This window comes from Electrona antarctica, assembly GCF_951216825.1.
Source record: "Electrona antarctica genome assembly, chromosome: 9".
Lineage (NCBI taxonomy): Eukaryota > Metazoa > Chordata > Actinopteri > Myctophiformes > Myctophidae > Electrona > Electrona antarctica.
The window spans coordinates 4,741,546-4,769,426 of NC_136790.1; the positions used below are offsets into that span (position 1 = coordinate 4,741,546).

General features: G+C 42.4%; 1 protein-coding gene and 1 long non-coding RNA gene across 4 annotated transcripts; both read right to left on the bottom strand.

Moving 5' to 3' along the window:
• Positions 1-3,551: 3,551 nt before the first annotated feature.
• Positions 3,552-6,453, bottom strand: LOC306928990. Its single transcript, XR_013790738.1, has 3 exons — positions 6,357-6,453; positions 5,776-5,874; positions 3,552-4,945 (listed from the first exon to the last, which is right to left on the bottom strand). It is a non-coding gene; the product is annotated as an uncharacterized lncRNA (long non-coding RNA).
• Positions 6,454-7,392: 939 nt separating this feature from the next.
• Positions 7,393-20,499, bottom strand: LOC306929671 (uncharacterized protein). 3 transcript variants are annotated; one of them, XR_013790822.1, is made up of 6 exons: positions 20,423-20,499; positions 18,340-20,325; positions 15,198-15,421; positions 12,706-12,764; positions 7,509-7,657; positions 7,393-7,410 (listed from the first exon to the last, which is right to left on the bottom strand). XR_013790822.1 is itself a non-coding variant. In XM_079510295.1 (2 exons), the coding sequence occupies exon 2, from the start codon at positions 20,171-20,173 to the stop codon at positions 19,046-19,048; it is 1,128 nt and encodes a 375-aa protein (XP_079366421.1). In that variant the 5' UTR covers positions 20,174-20,325; positions 20,423-20,499; the 3' UTR covers positions 16,646-19,045. The 3 variants fall into 3 exon arrangements, 1 of the variants encoding a protein (XP_079366421.1); XR_013790823.1 differs by lacking the exons at positions 7,393-7,410; positions 7,509-7,657; positions 18,340-20,325 and having other exon boundaries at positions 12,703-12,764; XM_079510295.1 differs by lacking the exons at positions 7,393-7,410; positions 7,509-7,657; positions 12,706-12,764; positions 15,198-15,421 and having other exon boundaries at positions 16,646-20,325.
• Between the last annotated feature and the right edge of the window lie 7,382 nt (positions 20,500-27,881).

Below are 27,881 nucleotides of genomic sequence, written 5' to 3' on the forward strand. Positions count from 1 at the left end.
CGTCTAACCCAACAGCCAGGAACCTTGGTGTTGTCCTGGACAGTCAGCTCTCGTTCAAAACTCACATCACAGCTGTCACTCGATCCTGTAGGTTCACACTCTATAACATACGACGAATTAGACCGTTCCTCACCCAGGAATCATCCCAGCTCCTAATCCAGACAACAGTCCTGTCAAAACTTGACTATTGTAACTCTCTCCTTACTGGCCTACCGGCATGTGCACTGAAGCCTCTCCAACTGATCCAAAATGCCGCAGCTCGCTTGGTCTTCAACCAGCCAAAATTCTCACATGTCTCCCCCCTGCACCGCTCCCTGCACTGGCTCCCGGTCGCTGCCCGCACAGAATACAAAACTCTGATGTTGGCATTTAAAGCAACCAAAGGTATGGCTCCCCCATATCTTGCCAGCATGATTGAACCCTACAAACCCTCCCGCGCACTCAGATCAGCCAACGCAGGGAAGCTGGAAGTACCCTCACTAAAAACGCCGGGACAACGCTCCACACGTCCCAAACTCTTCTCCCTTCTGGCCCCAAAACTGTGGAATGCACTTCCCGTTGCAATCAGAACTGCAGCATCACTCCCGATCTTCCGCCGTAGTCTGAAAACCCACCTTTTCAGACTCCATCATGGCCCATAGCACTTACCCTACCCCCCTTAGACAGCACTTCTTAGACTTATATAGCATTTGAAACAGACTTATAGCATGTCATGTAGACAGCACAATAAGTGCATTGTATGTAGTCATAGCACTTCATAGTATATATGTACAGCATAGTATAGCATATATGTATAGTTTATATGTATAGTGTCATTATATAGATATGTTCTAGTTCTAGTTTATATGTATAGTGTCATTATATAGATATGTTCTAGTCACGTTCTTAGCTTACGCATGTTTCGCGATAAATGCATTTTACATATGTGATGTATTCCCATGCTTTTTGTTCTTGCTTAATGTAAATCGCTCTGGATTAAGAGCGTCTGCTAAATGCCTAAATTGTAAATTGTAAATTGTAAATTGTAAATTGTAAATTGTAATGTCTGTGACCTCACCCTGAGAGAGCAAGGTCAGAGATGGGGTCAAATTTACCAGAGAACAGAACAGGAGTTTACAGAACTACCATCCACTCTTTGCGTATACACTCAAAAGTGCACTAACATGCAGCATTGCATGCATTATGTGTTGTTAATTAGCCAAGCAGGAAAACCTATTGTAATGGTTGGTTTTCCCATGGGGGGTGATACAGCATGGGCCTATACAGGGCAGGTCCAGGGCCCAAAAGAGATTGGGGGGCCCCTATCCACCAGGGAGCTTACTGGGGCTCCAAACCATAGACATAGAAAGAAAGGTAGATTCCTCATTCGCCGATGCAATTAATTGGAGCAAAGTGTATGGCTGAGGGAAGTAGGGTAGGGGTGCTGGGGGGGGGTCGGGGTGACCGATGATTCCTCCCCGGGTAGCTAACTTCAACCCAGCAGACATCGGCGGTCATCTGGGGGTGGTGACTCACCGATTTCAACAAATAAGCACAAACCACTTCACGTGAACGATATTGATGTAACCAGGAGTTCTTCCCGGGTGGAATTGAGCAGCGGCGAGCGAGGTCTGCTGCTGGGCAGACCCCACAATGCACCCCGCGAGTGTGAAGTTAACGCCTGCTACAACTCAAAACACCCCAGAGGCTGAGGCAGCCAACGGTAGCATCATCATAGCATCATTATACAGGAGATGATAGTTGTCTATATCAGCTTTAACCGTTTGGCCGCCAGGATTAATTAAAGAATGATTACTATGCCAGGATATCCCCCCGTTCAACCTTTATTTTGAAGATCCAAAACGCCGCGACTGGAACCAGATGTTGACTGAATGGTGTTTGTGTGTGTGTGTTGTCGGAGTAGGTGTAGGTGTCTCTCACTAACGATGGCAGTCCAGTGTTATGGCTAACAACAGATAACCACCCAAAGCAAATGTGAGTAGCCTTTCGACTAGTTTATTGGCGCTTGCCGAGACTAATGATTAACGTAGGTTACGTTTTTCAGCGGGGAAAGTATTTACAGGCCATGTATGTCGGACTCCATCGGCTCAGTCTTAACCGGCCATGGTCTAAAACTACTTTATCGGCCAAAATGGTTGTTTGCGCTTTGCGGTTGACACAAAAATAGTGGTATATTAAGCAGGATTCGAACCCAGGAGGTATGGATTGAGGTTTTCCAGACTCTAGTAGAGTATGACAACGCCCAACTCATGTAAAAAGAAAGAAAAACCCTGCCCACTAAGCCCCGCCCAGTAAAGCCCAGGCTTCCATCCCCTCCCCATATTTCTGATAGAAGGCGTTGAGGGCTCATTTCACCCTTCTGCCTTCAGTTGTCACTCAAAGTCAAAGTCGTACAATTAGTGACACACACATTACCGCAGTGAAATGTGTTCTCCGCATTTGACCCATCTCTTGGAGCGGTGACCCGCACTGTGCGCCGCACATGTGAATCATTGATTGATTGATTGATTGATTGATTTATTAACAGTTTGCAGAATTACAGTACATTTCAAGTACAACTCAATACAAAAAAACTGGACGACACCATAAAGCATTGCACGTGTTTACAATAGGGCCCACCATTTTCAATTAGTTGATTTGACCCCCAATCCAACCCATTGATGCTGAGTGCCAAGCAGGGAGGCATTCGGCCCCATTTCTACAGTCTTTGGTATGACCCGGCCGGGGATCGAACAGCCTGCCCTGATTTGCCAACCTTAACGTCCCTCATTATATGCAGTTTGGGGGTTTGGGGGGATTGAATCCCCCCAAAATGGGGCGCTTTGCGGCCAAGGAAGTTGCCCCCCTACACTTTCCTCCACCCCCTCCAGTAAGTAAAAAGTAAAAATCACACCCGTGTAAAGTATACATCATCCTACATCATCTCATGAACAACTGAATTCATGTGATTGGTTAGCCGATTTTCTACATGACGTAAATTCTCCCTTCATTGTCAATGGCATTTAATGTTTGTGTTGCCACAAATTTACGTCATATTTGAGGCACATATGAGCTAATTTCTCCTTTCATTGTCAATGAAATATGAGACGTGTGGGGACAAAAGCTGTATATAGTGTGTGTGCAATTATGCACACACATTCCCACTAGGCAGAGGAAGACATGCCACTTAAACATTTTAAAGTTAGCCTCATGGTGGCGCTATAACAGGCCAATTCCTGTTTTTACCTATAACTGCACCGATCTGTGTACAAAAAAAGGACAGCAACAATATCCATTTTAATATTGCACATAAAAGTGCTGTAAAATCCGATAGTGATACATTCAAATGCTTATTTTGAGTTAGGTGGTTTCCACCTGACAGCAACAATATCAATTGTATGTTTTTTTTTGTGGCTTCTACCTTTATTTTATATTATTTTATGGAGGGACAGACAGTAGGCTGACAGGAAATGGGGAGAGAGATGGGGGGGAAGACATGCAGTGAGGGCCGTCGGGATCGGGAGTCGAACCCGCGGCACACTGCCAGACTGGATTACCAGCCAAGGTGCCTGGACCGCTGAGCCATGGCCCAGGCCCACTATATCCATTTCATTTTGCACATAAAAGTGCTGTAAAATCCGATAGTGATAAATTAAAATGCTTATTTTATTTATTTACTTATTATTATTATTTTATTTTTTGGGGCATTTTCAATCATGCTTTATTCAGACAGATACAGTGAAGAATGAGAAATACAGACAGAGAGCAAGGGAGTGACATGCAGCAAATGGTCCGGTCAGCCGGGAATGGAACCTCAACCTACCCTAGGGGACACATGGAGAACATGCAAACTCCGAGTCCACACGTATTGTTTATGTGCTCGGAAAGTAGGGTCAGAGGCTCAACATTGATTGACTGTTTACATATCAAAGCAAAATGCTAAAGTGTTTGCTATACAAAATTACTGTGATGAGTTAGGCAAATTAACGAGGATCCTCATCGTGTGAGTGTTTTATTCAGTCAATCCAAGTATAAGCTGATGGGTATTTTCTTACATTATGATTTATTGTTTCATATTTTATGTTCACATCTTATTACTATGTTAAAATAGTAAAAAATTACTTCTTGTATCTGGTGCACAGGACTGCCCTGTCACACAGTGATGTCATATCAATATTTGCGTGTGTATTAATTCCACTATCAGCTGTAGCCCACTCCAGATTGTCAATTATACCAAAAGGGAAATAAGATTAAATGGAAGAACATGGAAAACAACACGACAACAACCTTGCCCTTAAAGATGAGGATAAACATACACTCTCACCCTATGAGATAAATGGACAACAACAGAATCCTAATCACGGAACGTGATTAAAGTCGAAAACAGGATTCAGACCATCGGACGCCCATGACAGCCTGATGACATCTTACACTGATGGGACCTTTCAACCTATTGAAATGTGACAGCTGAATCCTAATCAATGACATGTTTTTCAGTATATATGTTTGTGCAAAATGATATGATGACATTCAGAGCACTTAGGAGAATTCTCTCTCCTCTATCCTTTACCGTTGTACACGCTCTGAATCTGAAGAAAAAACTAAAGAAATCTGAGAAACACTTTAAGAACTTGTGTCAAAAAATTCTTTCAGGTTTTTTACATTACTCTAAGTTCATCTTTTGGGGTTTGATACTTTGTTCTCACTTTTCCAGTGAAGTCTTATACGGTCGAGGTATTTGGTCAGCTATAAATCTAACATAAGCAAACTGGTTTTGAGGTTGAATAAGGGTAATTATGCCATGATAATAGTTATGCAATGCAGGTTAGACCCAGGATTCTGAAAAAACATTTGAGAAGGTCTAGAAACATATCGCACAGCCTTTTGCCAAATGACTCTGCTATTTCCTCCATTTCCTTTTCACTCAACTCCTGAGCCTGAGTATAGTCTTTGCAGTTTTCTGTGCCTGTGTGGAGAAAAACACAGGTTATGTTTCACAAAAAACACAACGGAATGATTATGACAAACTAACAAGAAAAAAGGGCACACGTACACCAGTGTTGCTGACCACGGTGCAGAAGACTTTAAATGAGAAAGAAAGAGGCCGCACTGCTCATAGCCATGATGCAAATAGTATTTTAATGAAAAACAACCACAGTTTTGACCAGATGAGTTCTTCTTCAGGGATTGAAGAAGACCCTCCATGCCTTAAGAAGACCTTATCTGGCTGAAATGTTGGTTGTTTTTCATTAAAATAATGTTTGTATCGTGGCTACAAGCAGCCTTTCTTCATTTAAAGCCTTATTTACGCACGCACGCACACACGCGCACACACACACACACACACACACACACACACAGCTACAGCAGTATATTTCAACACTAGGTCACTAGGTAAACTGCTGAAAAGAACATCAGGTGGTGCTGCTTGTTCTATTTATGCTTGGCTAATCACAAAGATATTGCAAGCGTCTGCTCATATTGTCTTAGCTGTGTGTATGGACTGCTACAAATAATTACATTCTTCAAAATGTGATATTTCCACAGCCGTATTGATCAATGTACGTACCTCCACATTTCATACTGCCGTATATTTTGATGTTTATGTATGTATGTATGTGTGTGTCTGTGTGTGTCTGTGTCTGTCTGTGTGTGTCTGTGTGCGTGCGTGCGTGCGTGCGTGCGTGCGTGCGTGCGTGCGTGCGTGCGTGCGTGTGTGCGTGCGTGCGTGTGTGCGTGCGTGCGTGCCTGTCTGTCTGTCTGTCAGTATGAAAAACTAAACAGAATTATTCTCACCATGATCTGTGTTCAAAACCTGTACTTTTGGCCAGCCAAGACATTCCGCCTGTTTCTCAAACTCTGTCATTTCAGCAGCGGTGACAATTGTTCTCCTACCTGGTGAAGAGATGATATGATATGATATCATACAGTACATGATATGGACATTAGCCATGTGATGATGTACATTAGTGAGATTGCAGTAAATGGCAAGAACCCTAGTCAACAAAAATTGTCACATACTGTAAGTGTAAAGAATAATAATCTAGAGTTTAAAGAAACTAGTATACACAGTACATCAAACCTAACATCTCCCGAAACAACATGCTACTGCAATATGACCATCATTGTTCGTTTAGCAATGTAATATTTCTTCCCTTCAATTGGAAATCAACCCTGAACCTGTAGTTTATATGTTATGTAGTTATAATAGTATTTTGAGTAATTTACGAGTTATAAATTGTTCCGTTGATTAATTATCCAATTTCACTGGATGGAGTGTACAAGTCCAAGTGACAGTGACATTAGAAACATTATAAACCTCTTCTATTCTGGCAAATGTTCAGTCTATTATTCAACTCTACGTTGGTGATTCTTACTCATGAACATGATGCTCCCGCTCTCCTTTATGACAACACAGTCAGGGCAACCCGTATGTAGGTGTACTTCGTTAGGATCAGTGCCATCAAGGGAAGCTGATAATGGAAATGAAAGAATGAAGTAATGTTAAGAATGCATCCAGAGAAAGAGGAGGGGGGAGAGAACAGTAGAGAGCAGGGTGACATATCACTGAGGAGGGGGGAGAGAGGAGGGGGGAGAGAGAACAGTAGAGAGAGAACAGTAGAGAGCAGGGTGACATATCACTGAGGAGGGGGGAGAGAGGAGGGGGGAGAGAGGAGGGTGGAGAGAGAACAGTAGAGAGCAGGGTGACATATCACTGAGGAGGGGGGAGAGAGGAGGGGGGAGAGAGGAGGGTGGAGAGAGAACAGTAGAGAGCAGGGTGACATATCACTGAGGAGGGGGGAGAGAGGAGGGTGGAGAGAGAACAGTAGAGAGCAGGGTGACATATCACTGAGGAGGGGGGAGAGAGGAGGGGGGAGAGAGGAGGGTGGAGAGAGGAGGGGGGAGAGAGGAGGGTGGAGAGAGAACAGTAGAGAGCAGGGTGACATATCACTGGTAGAAAGAAATTATTTACACACATTTATTTGAAAACTTTAGTTACTTTGGTTATTATTACAAAACATAACACTACAGCCCTAAATACAATTCGGCCATTTGAAAATAGCCGATGTACAAGATCACAATGCGTTGCATCAATTCACAATGCATTGTGAGCTTGTAGATCTGCTATTTTCAAAGGATTTTTATGCATTTGAAAACATTTCAAATGGGACATTCTGCATAGTGATTACTTTCTACGTTTGGTACTTTAAGTACATTTTGAATTCCGGACTTTTACTTGTGACGGTGTATAGTTCTACATTGCAGTATTGATACTTTTAATTAAGTAAAACAATTGAGTGCTTTTTTCCACCACTGCTGTACACTCAGTTACAGTACATGTAATGTTTGTATACTGTGTGTACATATACTGTAGCTATATACACATACATACCCTTGTTACTGAAGGTCTCATTCCTACAATATCCATACCTGTTAAGGAGAAGCAAAGGTTTTCATAGCTATAATTTCAGCAGCAAATATTTAAGCACGAAAAACAAATGAAGAACCATAGCTCAATATATACCTACATTTTCATCTTTAGATTGCCATTATAAGTGTTCACTGTGCCTTTGGAGGTGATGTCCATTGAAGCACTTGGCCACAAAAACAAATTCAGTAACAGTGCCTGCCAACAGCTCTCCGTAGACATAGCTATCACATACCAGGTCCCGTTTAACTGAAATAAAAAATAAATCATATTACTTTCTGAAACATCTATTACCTTTTTTATATAGCTTACAAACACACACATGCACACACAGATTCGGGCGGAATTGGGTTGAGATTCAAATGCAAATTATTGCGGGTGCGGACGCCGGACAGGCATGTCCGTACCCACATGAAGCATTTGATTATGGAACCTTCTCTATCTCTATCTCTCTCCTATTCTGTCTCTCCCTTCTTCTCTCCTCCTCTCCTGACTAGTTCCTCCTGGAATCATCTGCATGAGCTTGTGTTCAATCAATGTGTTGCACAATATGTTATATGCAATTATATGCACAGCTGCGTCTAATGATATCCCCTTGCTGTACTCATGTTAACTTCATCTTTGAATGTGCTTATTGGCTACTGTATATATCTTTGGTGGTACCAATCGATGCATGTAGATCTATGTGCATATTTTAATGTCCAGACCAGGGTAGGTTACACAACAGTGAAAGGGTGCGTGGTTTCTATTTCTCTCATACTCAATTACAAAGGATAAGTAGAAAAAGGATCGTCTCATCCCTGCTGAGGCTGAGCTAAACCAAACCAAAGGATTGTCTCATCCCTGCTGAGGCTGAGCTAAACCAAACCAAAGGATTGTCTCATCCCTGCTGAGGCTGAGCTAAACCAAACCTTGCCTGTATTACCTTGTACTGAATGCATGGGTTCCATTCGCTCCCATCCAATCATTTGCTAAATGCCTCAACTGATTGTAAACTCTCTGTTAGAGCCATATTCTATATTATTTCAGCCTACTTATACTTTGCACACATATGCTGCATTTATGCACCATCATACAATGAAGTATAAATCAGGAGGAGAGCGACTTACATCCACTTCTTTGTCCACTGGCTTCGACAGCTTCTCACAGACCAATGGAGCACTCCAGCCCACTGCGAGAAGACTCAGCACAACAGCACTAAAAAACATAGTCTTCATAATGCTATTAGATATGAGATCCCTCTCTGCCGAGCTCTCTCAGGTTCTCTGGCTGTTATACTGTGAGATCCCTCTCTGCCGAGCTCTCTCAGGTTCTCTGGCTGTTAGATATGAGATCCCTCTCTGCCGAGCTCTCTCAGGTTCTCTGGCTGTTATACTGTGTCACTGTCCAATAATATTCACTGGACCATGCACCCCAGTCATCTTGGCACATAACAACAACTATTTCACCATGTTGTTTACTCAAAAAACAAAGAGCTGCGTTTACACTTACTGGACCTCACAATATTCTCCTTTGCCCTTGTTTTCCATTTTTCCCATTTGTTTGTTTTTCTAGTGAACCTTGTACCCCTAAGCCTGGCTCCAGACCCTGAATCTCTAGCCAAGATTGAAATTTCAGGTTGAGGCTCATAAGATTTAGGAGTCACAGTTTTTTAGCAGGACTTGTGGAGTAAAACAAATTTACACAACAGGCTGAATACAGAAACAGGACTACAGGAGGACACAATAAAGGCAAGACATTGGATCGAACAACATGCAACGGCGGTGGTTCAGGGGTAGAGTGCCTGGATGGTAACCGCAAGGTTGCCAGTTCAAACCCGGGCTCCCCCAGAGTTACTGTCGAAGTGTCCTTGAGCAAGACACTGAACCCCTAATTGCTCCCGATGTGCTAGTTGGTGCCTTGCATGGTTTCCGCTGCCATCGGTGTATGAATGTGTGTGTGAATGGGTGAATGTAATGCACAATCTCTGTAAAGCGCCTTGGATAAAGGCGCTATATAAATGCACCATTTACCATTTACCATTTATCTTCATCACGTCATGGGACATATGCTTCGTAGCATGACAAAAACACACCTGCACGGTTAGCTTGGGGCCAGCATATGACGTCAATCATAACATGTGCTGGCCCCAAACACGCGCATCGTAGCACCTGACCTAAAACATGACTTGCACGCTCTGCTTGCGCAAGTAATAAATATAGCTGCAAGCAGCGATAAGACGGAGCCAAGCAATAAGAAAAATCACACCCGTGTGAACTGAGAGGTGCAGGCTGCTCAACAACACTGCTCGCTTTTCAAAATGTCATTATGCTTTAAGTGGCATGTGGCATGTCAAACTAGGGGGGTTTTCATGTTTCTGAATCCATTCCACGTAGTTTTGCACGACAAACACTCCTCCGGCCATAGCCATCATCACAAAAGTGATGAGGTCAGCACATTTGGCCAAATTTAGCCCAAGGCAGTGACATATCTCTGGCTTACAACCTACAGGGGGCAATTCTCGAGCAGCCCAGTCCACACACACGCAGGTCTAGAGCGGTTCTAGAGCAATACATACATAAAATACAATATAATTATAGGCTATACCGATACAAAACATTTTTCAATCAATCAATCAATCTTTATTTGTCACATACATATTTAAAAACGTATCTTTAAAATGCAGTGAAATGTACGTAGGTCAGCCCCACAGAAGTGAGCAGTAAAACAGGACAAGAAGGACTAAAAGCTAAATCAATTCTACCATTTAAAAACTTCCATCCCTAAAACCAGCAAGACTGTAATAAATAATTAAGTTAGACTACAATACTAATAATAATGTCCATTTGTGTCATGTCCATATGAAGTCCCTGTGAAGGGAAGGGGGGGGGGGGGTTGTATGTGCATACGTGCACGTGTACTCAACCTGATATGGCAGCCAAGTCTATTGGATTTTAAATGTTTAAGAACACGTATGACGTAAATCGTTTGCCAGCAAAGTCTATGAACTTTGACATTATTTAGTTTAGAGCAGTGGTTTTCAACTCTTGACCCATTTTGGGCGGGAACCCCTTTTGGTGTTAGCATTATGTTATGCTTTAGCTATTGAAAAATAGCAGATCTACAAGCTCATAGCGCGCCACCGAGTGGCGCGCTACGAGCTTGTAGGTCTGCTATTTTTGAAAAAATCGAAGAACGACTGACATAGAAACATAGCTTTTTCAGAAAACTGTCAGGATGTAGAAGACATTTTTAGAATCTGATCTCAGGTCAAAATGGGTTAGGGTACAATAGCCTCTCAGACCCAAAACTTTGAGTGTTGTCGTTGGATAAGATAAGATTTTGTCCATATTTCCATGCCGTATTGATGTAGGGCATTAAGCAACTAGTCGACTAGTAAATCCACTAGCCGACCTTGCTGGTACTAGTTGACTAGTTTTTTCCCCCCCGATTTTGTAGGCCTCAAGATCAGGTAGATTATAGTTATAGTCACCAATGTACACAGTTTTTAAATATACAAATATTTATTCCCCCCCCCTCCCAAAAAAAAGCATACAGTAAACTAGGCAACTAGTAAAAATCACACCTGTGTGAACTGAGTGGTTTAAGGTCTTATATAGCCTGAATAGCTGTGGTCTGACGTAATGTCTGACGTAATGAAATCACACCCGTGTGAACTGGGTGACCATAGCAACCATGCTCATTTTTTTTGGTACAGACAGACAGACACGTAAACTAACAAAGCCAGTTGTAGGAGTGGTTTACACCACTCAAAAATGACTAGAAGTGAATGCCCTATATTGATGTTGTACCTATAGCAGAGATAACAGGCAGACATTGATCTCTAATTGTGTAGATTTCTTGTAAATTAAGTAGGCCTAATGCAGATGTTTAACAATAATGTAACTCTTCCAGGGTCCATTTGGTTACCAACTCCCCATCATTTGGGGACCACCTGGAACCACTGGTGGAAAATCATGATGCTAGACTAGTGTAGTAATCCTTGCTGAGCCATGAGGCCCATAAGGCAGGAGCCTAATGCCTACAGTATCTCCTGGGCCCATAAGGTAGGAGCCTAATGCCTACAGTATCTCCTGTTTCTGTAGCGTGAGGCCCATAAGGCAGGAGCCTAATGCCTACAGTATCTCCTGGGCCCATAAGGCAGGAGCCTAATGCCTACAGTATCTCCTGGGCCCATAAGGCAGGAGCCTAATGCCTACAGTATCTCCTGAGCCATGAGGCCCATAAGGCAGGAGCCTCATGCCTACAGTATCTCCTGAGCCATGAGGCCCATAAGGCAGGAGCCTCATGCCTACAGTATCTCCTGAGCCATGAGGCCCATAAGGCAGGAGCCTAATGCCTACAGTATCTCCTGAGCCATGAGGCCCATAAGGCAGGAGCCTAATGCCTACAGTATCTCCTGAGCCATGAGGCCCATAAGGCAGGAGCCTCATGCCTACAGTATCTCCTGGGCCCATAAGGCAGGAGCCTCATGCCTACAGTATCTCCTGGGCCCATAAGGCAGGAGCCTAATGCCTACAGTATCTCCTGGGCCCATAAGGCAGGAGCCTAATGCCTACAGTATCTCCTGGGCCCATAAGGCAGGAGCCTAATGCCTACAGTATCTCCTGTTTCTGTAGCGTGAGGCAGCTGGATGTGCTCTACAAGTACACCACCTGGATATGACAATTTAGGCATTTAGCAGACGCTCTTAATCCAGAGCGACTTACATTAGGCAAGAACAAAAGCATGGGAATACATCACATATATAAAATGCATTTATCAAGAAACATGCGTAAGCTAAGAACGTAACTAGAACATATCTATATAATGACACTATACATATTAACTATACATATATACTATACATATGTACTATGATGTGCTATGACTACATACAATGCAATTATTGTGCTGTCTACATGACATGCTATAAGTCTGTTTCAAATGCTATCTAAGTCTAAAAAGTGCTATCTAAGGGGGTAGTATGACACTAGTATGTTGCAGGGAACCTTTCCCCAGAGTTTTTTGGTATGACCTGGCCAGGGATCTAACCCTGACCTCCCGGTCTTAGGGCAAAGTGCAGACACAACTTTTTTCCTGTAAATAAACACCCTACTTGATACAGCATCACACAAAAGCACCAAAGGTAGCAGATCCGCAAATGCTCGAAACGGAGTGTGTCATATGTCCAAGTTTGAACATATGAGGTTTCTACCCGATTTACTTATTGATGAAGAGATAATAATCTGAATTCTTGTGTCCAGTGTCTGTGGAAATAAGCCTCTTATCTCATGACTATGGATGTCAAATAGTACCTGGTTCTTGTGCCAGCTCCAGTCCATCCATGCTGTCCTCTGTCCATCCCTCTGTCCCCCTGGAGAGGGACACCACAACACACATCAGGGCAAAATGCATGTTTTAGGTCTCTGTATGTATGTATGTATGTATAAAGCAATACATTATAGGAGGCCTTTTATTTATAATGTACAAACGGTCACACCTCTCTCTGAAAAGTCCCTCCTTCAAAATGTATAGTTTCTATATATGGTAATATTGATCTGGGTTCTGCCTGCCTGTGTTAAGGCAGTCTGTAGGACACATGCTCAGAAAGACAAATTATAATAATGAGGCAACACAAGAATTCAGAGTTTGGAAGTATGAGCATTTTACTTTGATTGATTGATTGAAATATTTATTAACAGTTTGCAGAATTACAGTACATTTCGAGCACAAACTCAATACAAAGGCTGTTAACTGAGTGGACGTACAAATAGACACTTCTATATAGACAAAGAACAGAACAGGAATTCATCATAATGGAGGTAAAAAGGGAAAAGAGGGGGGGGGGGGGCTGTGACCCTAACCCTAGGGTCACAGCCTTAGTTTATAGCTGTCACTCCCACAACAGCCAACCCCCAAAATAGCCTCAAGACTTGAGCCTCTTCTCACAGTAACAAAGTAAAACAAACAGCACCACAGGGGTGTGACAGATAAGATAATCTCAGAGTGCAATTTAGGAGATACTCTTTATAAAAAGGGGTATTATTAAATGTTTGTATCTACATTTCTACGACACCTGCATGCATGTGTGCGTCACTGTCAACTGTATTCTGTTCAGAATTACGTTCTGTGAATTTTCTGCAATTAGTAGAATACTACAATAGGCATAATAATAAATATATCTTTTTATTTAACCTTTATTTAACCAGTAAAAGTTTGAGACTGCGTCTCTTTTACAAGTGGGAACTGGCCAAGAGGCAGAAGTAAAATGACACTTCAATACCACATCTTCAATGTTACATTTTGGACCAGCAAATACAACATCCAGAATACATCTTACAGTACCTATGAATAAATACAAAAAGTCCCCAGTCCTACTATTTAGTAGCAGGGCAAAATACACAATCTACACGATCTGAACCAATATATATATATATATATATATATATATATATATATATATATATATATATATATATAGGCATGAACATAGGCTAGTACATATCCAAACATGTGCAGGTGTTGGACTGTACATCAAAGATGATCCTTTTGAAACTTCTCAAGGGAACTTTCAAAGCCAATTTTTGTCTGGACTGTAGGTCATTCCACGACCAGGGGCCAAAAAAGGCCAGACTTTTTTTTACCCCCCTCGGATTTGAATGCTGGTACTACACACCGCAGCCAAGCATTTGACCTGAGGTTTAGGCCGTTTTGGACCAAGTTGAATTTGGATGAAATGTAAGACGGCAGGTCACCCAGAATGGCTTTATAAACGAAAATATTCCAATGCTGAAGCATATTTCTTCAATTTATCTGCAAGTAGCGATAAGGTGGGACCAAGCAGGACGGCAATAAGCCGTATAAGGCAATAAGGCCGACCGCGGCTGGAGTTATAATGGCCCATGTCCAAATGGCCAAACATTTTCAGATGGGGATATGCCAAACATATAACAGGGTCCTTTTATGAGAACGTTTATGAACTTACTGGTGTATTTTTGAGTGGTGTAAACCACTCCTACAACTGGCTTTTGTGTGCATAAAAAAATGACCATGGTTGCTATGTTCAAAATAATTTCTGACGTAATTAAATCACACCCGGGTGAACTGGATGACCGTAGCAACCGTGGTCATTTTCTCTGCGCAAAAAAAGCCAGTTGTGAAATCACATCCGGGTGTGATACATACATTTATCAAAAATGATAGCTTTTTTTACTTAACATATTTTGTGTGATTTAATTACGTCAGACATTACGTCAGACCACAGCTGATCATGCTATATAAAACCTTACACCACTCAGTTCACACGGGTGTGATTTTTTTTTTGTATTCCACATCTTTGCAGTGACACATTGCATAATACATACATAAGTACATGGTACATATATATATATATTTACAGTAGGTGCGTTTCATGGTAGTCCTTGCATGTTTGTGGATTTTTCTCTTTTTATTTTTTAAAAGAAAACCCCACCAGTATTCCCCCTACTCCCAAGTACCCCCCCCCCCCCCCCCCCCCACACACACCCACCCATAGAAAGAGTAGCCGATATAGGGAAAAAGAGAAGAATTTAAAAAAAAAGGAAAAAAAAGAAAAAGGAAAAGAGAGACAAGGGAAAGACAGGGTGAAAACAGCATGTTGACTCAGCCTCAGATGGCATAATGCTCCTTGTGAATTGTGACAATGATAGAACAAAGTATGCACCCTCGGGTGAATTATACACTTATCTAGTCCAATGAGATTGCTTGACGTGAATCAAAGTGAGAGATGAGAGGCTGCCAATGTTTATAAAAGTTTTCAACAACTTACTGGTGTATTGATGTATGTGTGAGAAGAATCGGTTTCGTGCTGTTGCATCATCCATCCATCCATCCATCCACCCAGAGCGGTGTCATAGGGGCAACAGCGGAGAGCAGACTTCCCATTTAGTTTTCATGGTGTTGCATCAGATGGTCAGTGTGCTGTGCATCTGTAGCTCATCCTGGTGCTCCATGTGTGGGATGGATCTCCAATCCAGCCATTCATCTAAATGACTAAATACAAATAGACCATTTGGAACCAAATTAACCCTTAGCCTATAGTTATTTTAACACTTTGATTGCTGCAAGATCTCAACAGGCCTATTTGGATGTTGCTGCCGTTTAACATTGCACAAAGGCCTTGTTCGGGGGCCCACAGTAAAATGTTCTCTTATAGCGAGAATCACACGCCTACATCAAAAGAAAGCTGAACTTGTCCACTTCAATTAAAAAAATACATTTTGATTTTACCATGTTCCATTCTGGAGATATTGACCTTTTTGCAACACCTGCATTTGCCTGGAAGTGGTTATCTTGAACAGCGAGCAGAGTTATGGATGGTTTAAAGTCAGAGACATTGACAGGCAGATATAAAATTGAACCCAATAAATATCCTATACATCCTATACACCGAATGAAAGCCCTGAATGTGTACTTTTACGAGGAAAACAGTAAACATTGATCCCATCTACAGTTAGACAGTAATTGGTTATTGAATGCAGCTTGTGCCCACCAGATAACTTCAGAGAAGACATGGACGTGAACTCCTCAATATTCACAAAATAAGGCCTATAGCGACATATAAATACTATATACCGTATGAAACAGAAGACTCTCTGCTTTCATAAGGAAAAAAATTGTACTGTAATAATAAAAAAATCACACCCCTGTGAAGTGAGCAGTGCAACTCTACTTCTCTACTTATTCACTACAGCTCGCTATATACGGACTGAGGCAGAAAGTCATGTAAACCTTTTATTTACAGTTTGGTCTGTAAACTTCTACTGTAATAATAAAAATCACACCCCTGTGAAGTGAGCGTTGCAACTGTTCTGTACTTATTCACTACAGCTCGCTATATACGGACTGAGACAGAAAGTCATGTAAACCTTTTATTTACAGTTTGGTCTGTAAACTTCTACTGTAATAATAAAAATCACACCCCTGTGAAGTGAGCGGTGCAACTGTTCTTTATAGTTGCGCGGTGCAACTGTAGAGAACAGTTGCACCGCTCACTTCACAGGGGTGTGATTTTTATTATTACAGTAGAAGTTTACAGACCAAACTGTAAATAAAAGGTTTACATGACTTTCTGTCTCAGTCCGTATATAGCGAGCTGTAGTGAATAAGTACAGAACAGTTGCAACGCTCACTTCACAGGGGTGTGATTTTTATTATTACAGTAGAAGTTTACAGACCAAACTGTAAATAAAAGGTTTACATGACTTTCTGCCTCAGTCCGTATATAGCGAGCTGTAGTGAATAAGTAGAGAAGTAGAGTTGCACTGCTCACTTCACAGGGGTGTGATTCTTTTATTATTACAGTACAATTTTTTTCCTTATGAAAGCAGAGAGTCTTCTGTTTCATACGGTATATAGTATTTATATGTCGCTATAGGCCTTATTTTGTGAATATTGAGTTCGGGTCCATGTCTTCTCTGCAGTTATATCTGGTGGGCGCAATGTGCATCCACCCATTATCCAATTTATGACAAACTGTACATGGGATCAATGTTTACTCTTTTCCTCGTAAAAGTACACATTCAGGGCTTTCATTCGATGTATAGGATGTATAGCATATTTATTGTGTTTATTGTTATATCTGCCTGTCAATGTCTGACTATAAACCTTCATAACTATGCTTTCTTTTTGATGATGATTGCCGCCTCGCCTAATCTATCTCACTGCTTTCATTGTTTTGATCGCAGTAACATTGGGGGGGGGGTCATGGGCACATTGGGCAGCAAAAGTCTTGATCCGTACGGCTATAAAAAGTCCCATTCCACCGTTCGGTTCAGAACTATAGTATAACGGTGAGACGCTTTGTCATCAGCTGATTTTGTTTTTCAAGCTAGTGTAGGGGAACATGCCTGGGCATGCTAGCCTGGCACGGCCAGACTCATAGCGAGGGTTCACTGATGTTTCCTCCGGGGAAGAATCTTCAGTGAATCCCCGCTATGAGGCTGGCCAAGCCAGGCTATGGGCATGCAGCTTGGGGGCGATGGAGGGGGGAAAAAGCGTCACCCGGCTGTGATGTCGACGAGAAGGAAAAAATGACTTCCACAGATGACAACACCACGGTTTAGGTCGCGGAAAAGTTCGTTATACATTACACCCGGGTCGATTACGTCCCCGACGCGTTCATTGCGGTCTTATCACTACAATTATAATGAATAAAAAAGCGTTACAATCACACGTCTGAGCGATCTCCGATTATGACGGCTCTGCATGGCGATACGTGATCCACCAACGGAACACTGTCTTGTCGTGGCAGCCCCTCGATACTGTGGTTAGTTCGTAGTATTGTAGGCTCGGGGATCGTTTGGTCGCTACAGTATGAAGAAGGAAACATGCATCTGTCCATGTGTGTTGCAGATGTTATGCATTGCAATGCCGATCTGGTGCATATGTGTTTAGGCAATAGGCAGCGTTCCGTTCAGCGTTCAACTGGCTTCTACACGTAAAGCGGCCAGCCCTCCTGTTTTCAGGAGGGGAGGGGGGTTTTTGTTTTTTGTTTTTTTTTCTGATCACGTGAGCGGGAGTAAGCAGCAATGATAGGGCGATGGTTCTTCATTGTCCGGGTGGGTAAAAAGATGAATGAAAGTATTCTATAAAAAAGTGATTGAAACGTATTGATACGTGATCCGCACCCGACGTTTGATTAATTGATAACGTATTGATACGCGATCCGCGTTGGGAGTGTTAACTAGTCTAAAAATGGAACAACATTGACTCATTGTATTTTTTATTTTTTGGCATTTGCATTCGTTTTTATTTGATTTAATCTTGAGTTTGTTACTTTAGTTTAGTTTAGTTAGATTGTGTATATACTAGAGGTTCACGCGCCTTCGGTACACTCACATCTAGCTTACAAAAAAGGGAAAAAAATATTGGAAAAAAAACAAAAAACACTACCCATCATGCACCTGTACCTCAACATGCCTTGCAGTGCGTCGACCCGCGTGTCACATGATCCGCCATAGCCAATGGGAAGAAGTAAATAAAGGAGTCCAGTTCCTGTTTCTGGACCGCTTTAAAGGGGAATTTCTCCCTAAACCTTTTTTTACAAAAGTTGATAATTATGTATATTGACCAAAAAAAAATAGATATAGGGGAGCTGGGGCTGGAACTGCTGCTGGGGGGGGGGGGGGGGGGTCTAACACCAGCTCACGTAGACCAGGAAGAGTGCAGTGTCAACAATGCATGGAGTGTTGCTTTCACATCATCTAGAACAGATGTGAACAAAAAACAACTGCACGATTGAATAGGAGTTCTAGCGTTAGACCCCTCCAGCCCCAGCTTCATCTCCAGCCCCAGCTCCCCTACAACTTTTTAATTTTTTTGGTCAATATACATAATTATCAACTTACTTTTGTAAAAAAAGGTTTAGGGATAAATTCCCCTTTAAAAGGCTGTTTTGTCTGGGCGCCATCCGCGGTGATTGAACACAACACAGATGTTCTGGGATCATTTCTGAAGTTATGCTGCGTCGAGGTTACAATATAAACGCTTCTGAAGACAAATACTGTTTTAAGACACACACATTGAGTAATGGCAGATTTGAGAAACAGAAGCTGCAAGCATGGAAACGGAAACTGCAGAAGCTGGGCTGAAAACGCGGAGGTAAAGTGAGTGACGTCAGAGCAGAGGCATAAACGGAAGTTCCACGCGATTGTGAACATCCACGTTGTTGTAATGTTCTGCCCTCGCTGCTTCGATGTGTTCATCCATGGTGCTGTAATGTTCTGCCCTCGCTGCTTCGATGTGTTCATCCATGGTGCTGTAATGTTCTGCCCTCGCTGCTTCGATGTGTTCATCCATGGTGCTGTAATGTTCTGCCCTCGCTGCTTCGATGTGTTCATCCATGGTGTTGTAATGTTCTGCCCTCATTGCTTCGATGTGTTCATCCATGGTGCTGTAATGTTCTGCCCTCGCTGCTTCGATGTGTTCATCCATGGTGTTGTAATGTTCTGCCCTCGCTGCTTCGATGTGTTCATCCATGGTGCTGTAATGTTCTGCCCTCGCTGCTTCGATGTGTTCATCCATGGTGCTGTAATGTTCTGCCCTCGCTGCTTCGATGTGTTCATCCATGGTGTTGTAATGTTCTGCCCTCGCTGCTTCGAGGTGTTCATCCATGGTGCTGTAATGTTCTGCCCTCGCTGCTTCGATGTGTTCATCCATGGTGCTGTAATGTTCTGCCCTCGCTGCTTCGAGGTGTTCATCCATGGTGTTGTAATGTTCTGCCCTCGCTGCTTCGAGGTGTTCATCCATGGTGCTGTAATGTTCTGCCCTCGCTGCTTCGATGTGTTCATCCATGGTGCTGTAATGTTCTGCCCTCGCTGCTTCGATGTGTTCATCCATGGTGCTGTAATGTTCTGCCCTCGCTGCTTCGAGGTGTTCATCCATGGTGTTGTAATGTTCTGCCCTCGCTGCTTCGATGTGTTCATCCATGGTGCTGTAATGTTCTGCCCTCGCTGCTTCGATGTGTTCATCCATGGTGTTGTAATGTTCTGCCCTCGCTGCTTCGAGGTGTTCATCCATGGTGTTGTAATGTTCTGCCCTCGCTGCTTCGATGTGTTCATCCATGGTGTTGTAATGTTCTGCCCTCGCTGCTTCGATGTGTTCATCCATGGTGCTGTAATGTTCTGCCCTCGCTGCTTCGATGTGTTCATCCATGGTGTTGTAATGTTCTGCCCTCGCTGCTTCGATGTGTTCATCCATGGTGTTGTAATGTTCTGCCCTCGCTGCTTCGATGTGTTCATCCATGGTGTTGTAATGTTCTGCCCTCGCTGCTTCGATGTGTTCATCCACGGTGTTGTAAAGTTCTGCCCTCGCTGCTTCGAGGCACAGTTAGGCAGAAAGATAACTCTGGACAAAAGTACCAGGTGTAACAACTCTACTGAAGTCCCAGAGTAATACTGAAAGTACAACAAAACATCATCAGTTTGATTCAAATGTAGCATAAATGATCATTAATTTCACATACATAATCACAAAGATGCATAATATACTCACAGACAATGCTTTGTCGCACAACATGGAAAAAAGGACATCTGTCTGCCTTCACACACACACCGAACTGAACAAACTAGTGTGCTGCCCTGCTAATTACAATTTAGCACACCTTGAGCAGGCTCAGAAGAGACCTAATTGCACAATGTCAAACACCTGTCTTAAAACAAGGTACACTCTTCAAATTAACTTGTGAAATAGCACCACCCACTGGCGGACATAGTCTCAGCCAGCACATGTAATATAGGATGTATTTGTGTGCATACATGCATTTTGGGGTAGGAGTTAGCTTGTCAGAACAGTAAAAGGCGCCACAACATGGTCTAGAAACTGAACAATTAACTCCAGACACCCAAAATTGATATTTAAAATACATTTTGTATTTAGTTGCCCACAGCCCCCATGGCTGTGGGCTGTGGTTTGTTCGGGTTTTAGGGTGATGTTATGGGGGTTGTGATTCTAACATCATAGATGAGTTGCATCAGGAAAATGATGCAACTGACTAAATGCAAAAGTAACCGGTTTCTGTCCCCTCCTAGTTTAAAGGACCAACTATACCTCTAAACCTTGGAACCTCATTGTATGAAAATATCATGTCCAAATTAGAAATGTCTGGTGACTGGGGACTGGGTCTGGTGACTCCCCTCCCTGGAGATAATATGAGCGAGGCAGGCCGTGAGACTTGGGGAAGGAGGATGTCCTTATTGTCCTATGTCACGAGACAGTCACAATCATGCCCATTATACTCTGAAACATATCGCCGTACATATACAGTTGGAGGCCATCGATATTGTCCTTTTCTTTTTGCTGAGGTTTGCGTGATCTGCGCAAAATGACAGTTAACCCATTTTGGGCGGGAACCCCTTTTGGTGTTTTAAACATTATGTTATACTTTAGCTATTGAAAAATAGCAGATCTACAAGCTCATAGCGCGCCACCGAGTGGCGCGCTACGAGCTTGTAGGTCTGCTATTTTTGAAATATCGTGAAAATATTTATTTCAGAAAACTGGAGGATTTAGAAGGATTTTTTAAAATTTTGAGGTCAGGCCTAAATGGGTCAAATGATAAGGGACAATATCGGTGGCACCCAACTGTACGCCTCTGCAGCCTACAGCCATGAATGTACCTTTATCTCTCTCTTGTCCGTGAGGTTATATGTGTACTATTCCTTTCTTTTCAAATGTTGTCATCTTTTCAGCCTTTTGGAGATTGGTCGAATTTCTGAAAATGTGCTTATTTAGTGCTGAAGTTAAATCTTGTAAATGTATGGCACACATGTTGAATGATGCAACATTGCTTGCTCCGGGTGGGATCTCTGTTGGGTCTCTGCTCTACATGTAAAGTGTCTTCATCTTGTGATTTGACACTTTAATCAAATTGAATTGAACCGAATCTAAATCTGCTGTCTGCCCATGTTGTCCAGCAGGGGGAGTGGGTTTACCCAGGCTATGCCCATGCAGCCCATGAGGCCCAATTTATGTGAGTTTTGGACAAAATCTGTAGCAAAAGGTGTTTCGAAGAAACCGCTAAATGGCGCTTGGCACAAATGGCCAGGGCCTGTATGAATGTGCATGCTTCTCGCCCTCAGGCATCTTACGTGTGTGTGTGTGTGTGTGTGTGTGTGTGTGTGTGTGTGTGTGTGTGTGTGTGTGTGTGTGTGTGTGTGTGTGTGTGTGTGTGTGTGTGTGTGTGTGTGTGTGTGTGTGTGTGTGTGTGTGTGTGTGTGTGTGTGTGTGCTCCACACGTCCCAAACTCTTCTCCCTTCTGGCCCCAAAACTGTGGAATGCACTTCCCGTTGCAATCAGAACTGCAGCATCACTCCCGATCTTCCGCCGTAGTCTGAAAACCCACCTTTTCAGACTCCATCATGGCCCATAGCACTTACCCTACCCCCCTTAGACAGCACTTCTTAGACTTATATAGCATTTGAAACAGACTTATAGCATGTCATGTAGACAGCACAATAAGTGCATTGTATGTAGTCATAGCACTTCATAGTATATATGTACAGCATAGTATAGCATATATGTATAGTTTATATGTATAGTGTCATTATATAGATATGTTCTAGTTATAGTTTATATGTATAGTGTCATTATATAGATATGTTCTAGTCACGTTCTTAGCTTACGCATGTTTCGCGATAAATGCATTTTACATATGTGATGTATTCCCATGCTTTTTGTTCTTGCTTAATGTAAATCGCTCTGGATTAAGAGCGTCTGCTAAATGCCTGAATTGTAAATTGTAAATTGTGTGTGTGTGTGTGTGTGTGTGTGTGTGTGGCAATAGGGTTCAAGTGGTTGATGTTTCAATCATATTTGAAACTTTATCAAAGGTCAGCGAATAAAGATTATTACCCACCCACCATTCCACTGTACATGCAGGAATTTACATTTCAATAGCCATATTCCATTTTTCCTTGGCCTCTAGGGAGTTGGCATACAAAGTTATCCACAGATCCGTGCAGTTAGAGGTAAAACACTTTTTGGGCAGTTATAGCGCCACCATGAGGCTGAGTTGAAAATGTTCATGTGGCATTTCTTCCTCGGCCTAGTGGGAATGTGCGTGCACAATTTCACGGAAATCACACAATGTGTGAAGCCAATCTTAGCCAATCAGGATAGAGTCTGAGAAATCTGAAAGACCCGTGTCGCTCTAGAGAGACTGTGTACCAATTTGCGTGATGTTTGAACAAAATCTGTAGGTGTACTGTCCAAAAACTTGTTTTGCACAAAGCGGCCTCCTGGTGGCGCTATAACAGTCCGTTCTGGAAATTTTGGGGCAGAGGTTCATCGTTGGCATCCAGGGAGTGTGTTTGCAAAATTTGGCATCGACCTGGTTAACGGTGCCGGAGATTAGCTGGTCACAGACGGACGGACGGACGGACGGACGGACGGACGGACGGACGGACACACGGACGGACGGACGGAGTGCAAAACATACTCTCTCCCCATGCCTTCGGCCTGGTGGAGACAAAAATGTTGAAAAATTTTGAAAATGTCACCCAGCAGCTCAGATTCTGAGCTGCTGGTTGAAAAAATGATGAAAAATAATGACAAATGTTGAAAAAATGATGAAAAATGTTGGAAAAATGTTGAAAAAATGTTGAAAAAATGTTGAAAATGTTTTGAAAAATGTTGAATATGTCACCCAGCAGCTCAGATTCTGCAACGTCTATTGTGTCTGCAATTTCAGGACTGTCTCTAATGCATTCCTCTGACTGAAAAATGATGAAAATGATGAAAAATGATGAAAAATGATAAAAATGTTGAAAATGTCACCCAGCAGCTCAGATTCTGCAACGTCTATTGTGTCTGCAATGTCAGGACTGTCTCTAATGCATTCCTCTGACTGAAAAACGATGAAAATGTTGAAAGAATGATGAAAAATGATGAAAAATGATGAAAATGTCTGCAATGTCAGGACTGTCTCTAATGCATTCCTCTGACTGAAAAATGATGAAAACGGAGACGTCCGGTGGAGCCCTGGCGTAATTCATTGTGCGTCACTGCTCGCCTCGCACTCCCTGTGGTGGGGTGGAATGCCTGTGCCAAATTTGTGTACAGACATACACACAGACACATACAGAGACGTGGTGCATTTTTAGCACTATATATGATATGTACATACATTGTTTTGTTTTGATTATTTTGTTTTGTTCAGAGAGAGAGAGAGAGAGAGAGAGAGAGAGAGAGAGAGAGAGAGAGAGAGAGAGAGAGAGAGAGAGAGAGAGAGAGAGAGAGAGATATTCACCCTTGTGAACGTAGTACTGTACAGGCAGTCTAGGCACACATGAATACTGGTTGTCATCATCTGAACACCACTAGAGGGCAGCCAACATTCACATACTGCTTGAAATTGAACACTATTTTTGATTAACAATCACAGTGTTGACTCTGACTTCTCAATCAATATACAATTAAAATCCACTTTCAAAAAAGCAAAGATAGCCTAAAGCTTATTTTATTGTTAAGAAGTTGCAAAATAAAATAAAACATTTTCATTATCCAGATAAAGATCTTAATGATGAATTAATGTTCAGAGAAACTAGTACAGTACAGTGCAGTGCAGAAAATGGGCATGTTGAACACCATTACAGTACCAATGGTTCTCAAAGTGGGGTCTGGGGACGCCAAGGGTTCCTTGAGGGGGTTCCAGGGGGTCCCCAGCTAAATGATTAGTAACTAGAAAAAGTGCCCTTCTGGGCACAGGTCTCCACCAGGAGGATAGGAGTGTGTGTGATGTTTGGCAAAATGTTGATATAAACATGTTTGTTTGTTTTTTGCAACAATTTTCTTCATTTTGTTGAGGAAATGCAGAGCCAGATCACTCATAGCATCTCTGAGGATAGAATTCTGGATGAGCAGGACATGTGCAGCATTTTGTACAAAACGGGCCACTCCTGAAGACTTTGGAAGGCAATCTTAGCCAATCAGTGTAGAATCTGAGAAATCAAACAGACTCGTCTTGATCACATGACTACAGAGATCATGTGTACCGATTTGCATGAGATTTGGATGAAATCTGTGCGACTAATATAAACAATGTGTTTTGCAGAAATCGGCCTCATGGTGGCGCTATAACCGGCAGATGTGGAGGGATGCAGGGAAAATGTTTTTCCATGGCCTCTAGGGAGTGCGCATACAAAGTTGTACACAGATCGATGCAGTTATAGGTAAAAACAGGAATTGCCCTGTTATAGCGCCACCATGAGGCTGGTTTGGAAAATAAATTGTGTCATGTCGTCCTCAGCCTAGTGGAAATGTGCGAGTATAATTTCACGGAAATTGCACACTGTTTGTGATTTGTGGCATTTTGTTCGAAACGGACCAATCATGTGAGCTTTGGAAGCGAATCTTAGCCAATCAGGAAGGAAGATGGGAAATGGTGCAGATCCGTGTTGATCACATAACTATGGAGATAGTGTATACCGAATTGTGTGATGTATGGATAAAATGTGTACGAGTAATCTACAGAAATGTGTTTTGCCTAAATGGGCCTCATGGTGGCGCTATAACAGGCCGTTGAGGAATATTTGGGGCAGAGGTTCGTCGTTGGCATCCAGGGAGTGTGTGTGCAAAGTTTGGCATGGATCGGGCAAACGGTGCCGGAGATTAGCTGGTAACAGACGGACAGAAGGAAGGAAGGACGGACGGACGGACGGACGCACACACGGACGGAGTGCAAAACATACTCTCTCCCCATGCCTTCGGCCTGGTGGAGACAACTAAGTGTACAAATGGACCCTTATTACGGGTCCATTTGGTTCCATTTTTACACTCTGACTTATGGGGGTCCGTGGCCTAATGCATATAGTAAACTGGGGGGTCTTTGAAATGGAAACATTTGGGAGTCACATTTTCACGTATAAGCAGGAAATTCACCACACCGTTTAACCATTCTGGACGGGAACCCGTTTTGGTGTTTTAACTAAGCATTATGTTATACTTTAGCTATTAAAAAATAGCAGATCTACAAGCTCATAGCATACAAGCATGTAGGTCTGCTATTTTTGAAAAATCGTGAAAATGTGGCACAAATCTTTGAATAATTATATATTCTTTCAGAAGACTTTTTATTTATTTCGACATCAGGCCTAAATGGGTTAAATCCATTCATCAGTTTTGATAAGACAACTAGACAAAAATAGTAGCCTTGATTTTAGCATCGAGTTCTGATGCTCCTCCAGATTCCAGCACCAGTACCACTGATACATAGCGATTGGAGGGGGGAGGAACAATGAAGGAAAAGCCATGGGGCTCCCGGAGATGCACTCTCAGGTCATTTCATGGCTTGTCTGCAGAGATGGCATTCTCATTCCAGACAGCCAGTGCAGGACGGGTTGGCACAGATTTCACAAGGATCCACGGCGGTGATGACATCGACTGTATTTGGCACAAATAAAACACAATGTCTCAGTCTAAAATATATATATTTTCATATCATACCCTCTTCATCATCATTTGCATGCCCTCGAATATAGATACCCTCTTATCATGGACCTCATGCCAATGTTGAAGTATATCAGTCTCATTGGATGGTATGTTGACTTTGTCTGAAGTGCTTTATGGCCCTCTAGCCACTATTTACTGAGCGTTTCATTGGCCTCTTGTCTGTTGCCATTCTCCACAGTCCTTCTGGAGGTTCAGCCGCAGATGCTCAGACAGGAAATCATATTGTTTACCCTGGCCTGTAGTCCCACCCATTTTGGGCGGGAACCCCTTTTGGTGTTAGCATTATGTTATGCTTTGGCTATTGAAAAATAGCAGATCTACAAGTTCATAGCGTGCCACCAAGTGGCGCGTTTCGAGCTTGTAGGTCTGCTATTTTTGAAAAATATAGAAACATAGCTTTTTCAGAAAACTGTCAGGGTGTAGAAGACATTTTTAGAAATCTGATCTCAGGACAAAATGGGTTAAGAGAAACAGTATTATGGATTGATCATGTTATTTCTAGTCTAGAATAATAGACGTAAAAAACTCCTGCACACCGTCTTCAAATGCAAATAAAAATCTAGTTTGTTTATTTGGAATCAAAATGTTTCTTCATCAGGCTGTTTAACCTGATGTATATTTATCACTTGGTCTTTTCTGACGCATCTGTAGTTTTAAAGTCTTGCTTTTCTTAATTTCTATATTAAAACACAAACTCAGTATATAAAGCACCTTCACTTAATATTAATATCCAAATATCGATATATTATTCATTTCAGCTGTTACAATTCCAAACATGCAAACATGACCCACTTTATACTGACTTATTGATTTATTTTCCCTTTTTTATGTCCAATGTATTTGCATTTAAGTTAATAAAGTTATTATAAGTAACCTATAACTAAGTGCATTTAAAATTAAATAAAAATGTTGCTTTTCAGGATTCCAATTCAAATCAAAAATAGCAGATCTACAAGCTCAAAACGCATCGCAGTGTGACACGCTTTTGACACACTTTGAGGTTATAGATGTACTATTTTTTGATACGACAGTATTTTGCAATGTGGCCCTCTGGAGTGAGTGTTGAACTATAGTGGCCCTCTGGAGTGAGTGTTGAACTATAGTGGCTCTCTGGAGTGAGTGTTGAACTATAGTGGCTCTCTGGAGTGAGTGTGGAACTATAGTGGCCCTCTGGAGTGAGGGTGGAACTATAGTGGCCCTCTGGAGTGAGTGTTGAACTATAGTGGTCCTCTGGAGTCAGTGTGGAACTACAGTGGCCCTCTGGAGTGAGTGTTGAACTATAGTGGCCCTCTGGAGTGAGTGTGGAACTACAGTGGCCCTCTGGAGTGAGTGTTGAACTATAGTGGCCCTCTGGAGTGAGTGTGGAACTATAGTGGCCCTCTGGAGTGAGTGTGGAACTATAGTGGCCCTCTGGAGTGAGTGTGGAACTATAGTGGCCCTCTGGAGTGAGTGTTGAACTATAGTGGCCCTCTGGAGTGAGTGTGGAACTATAGTGGCCCTCTGG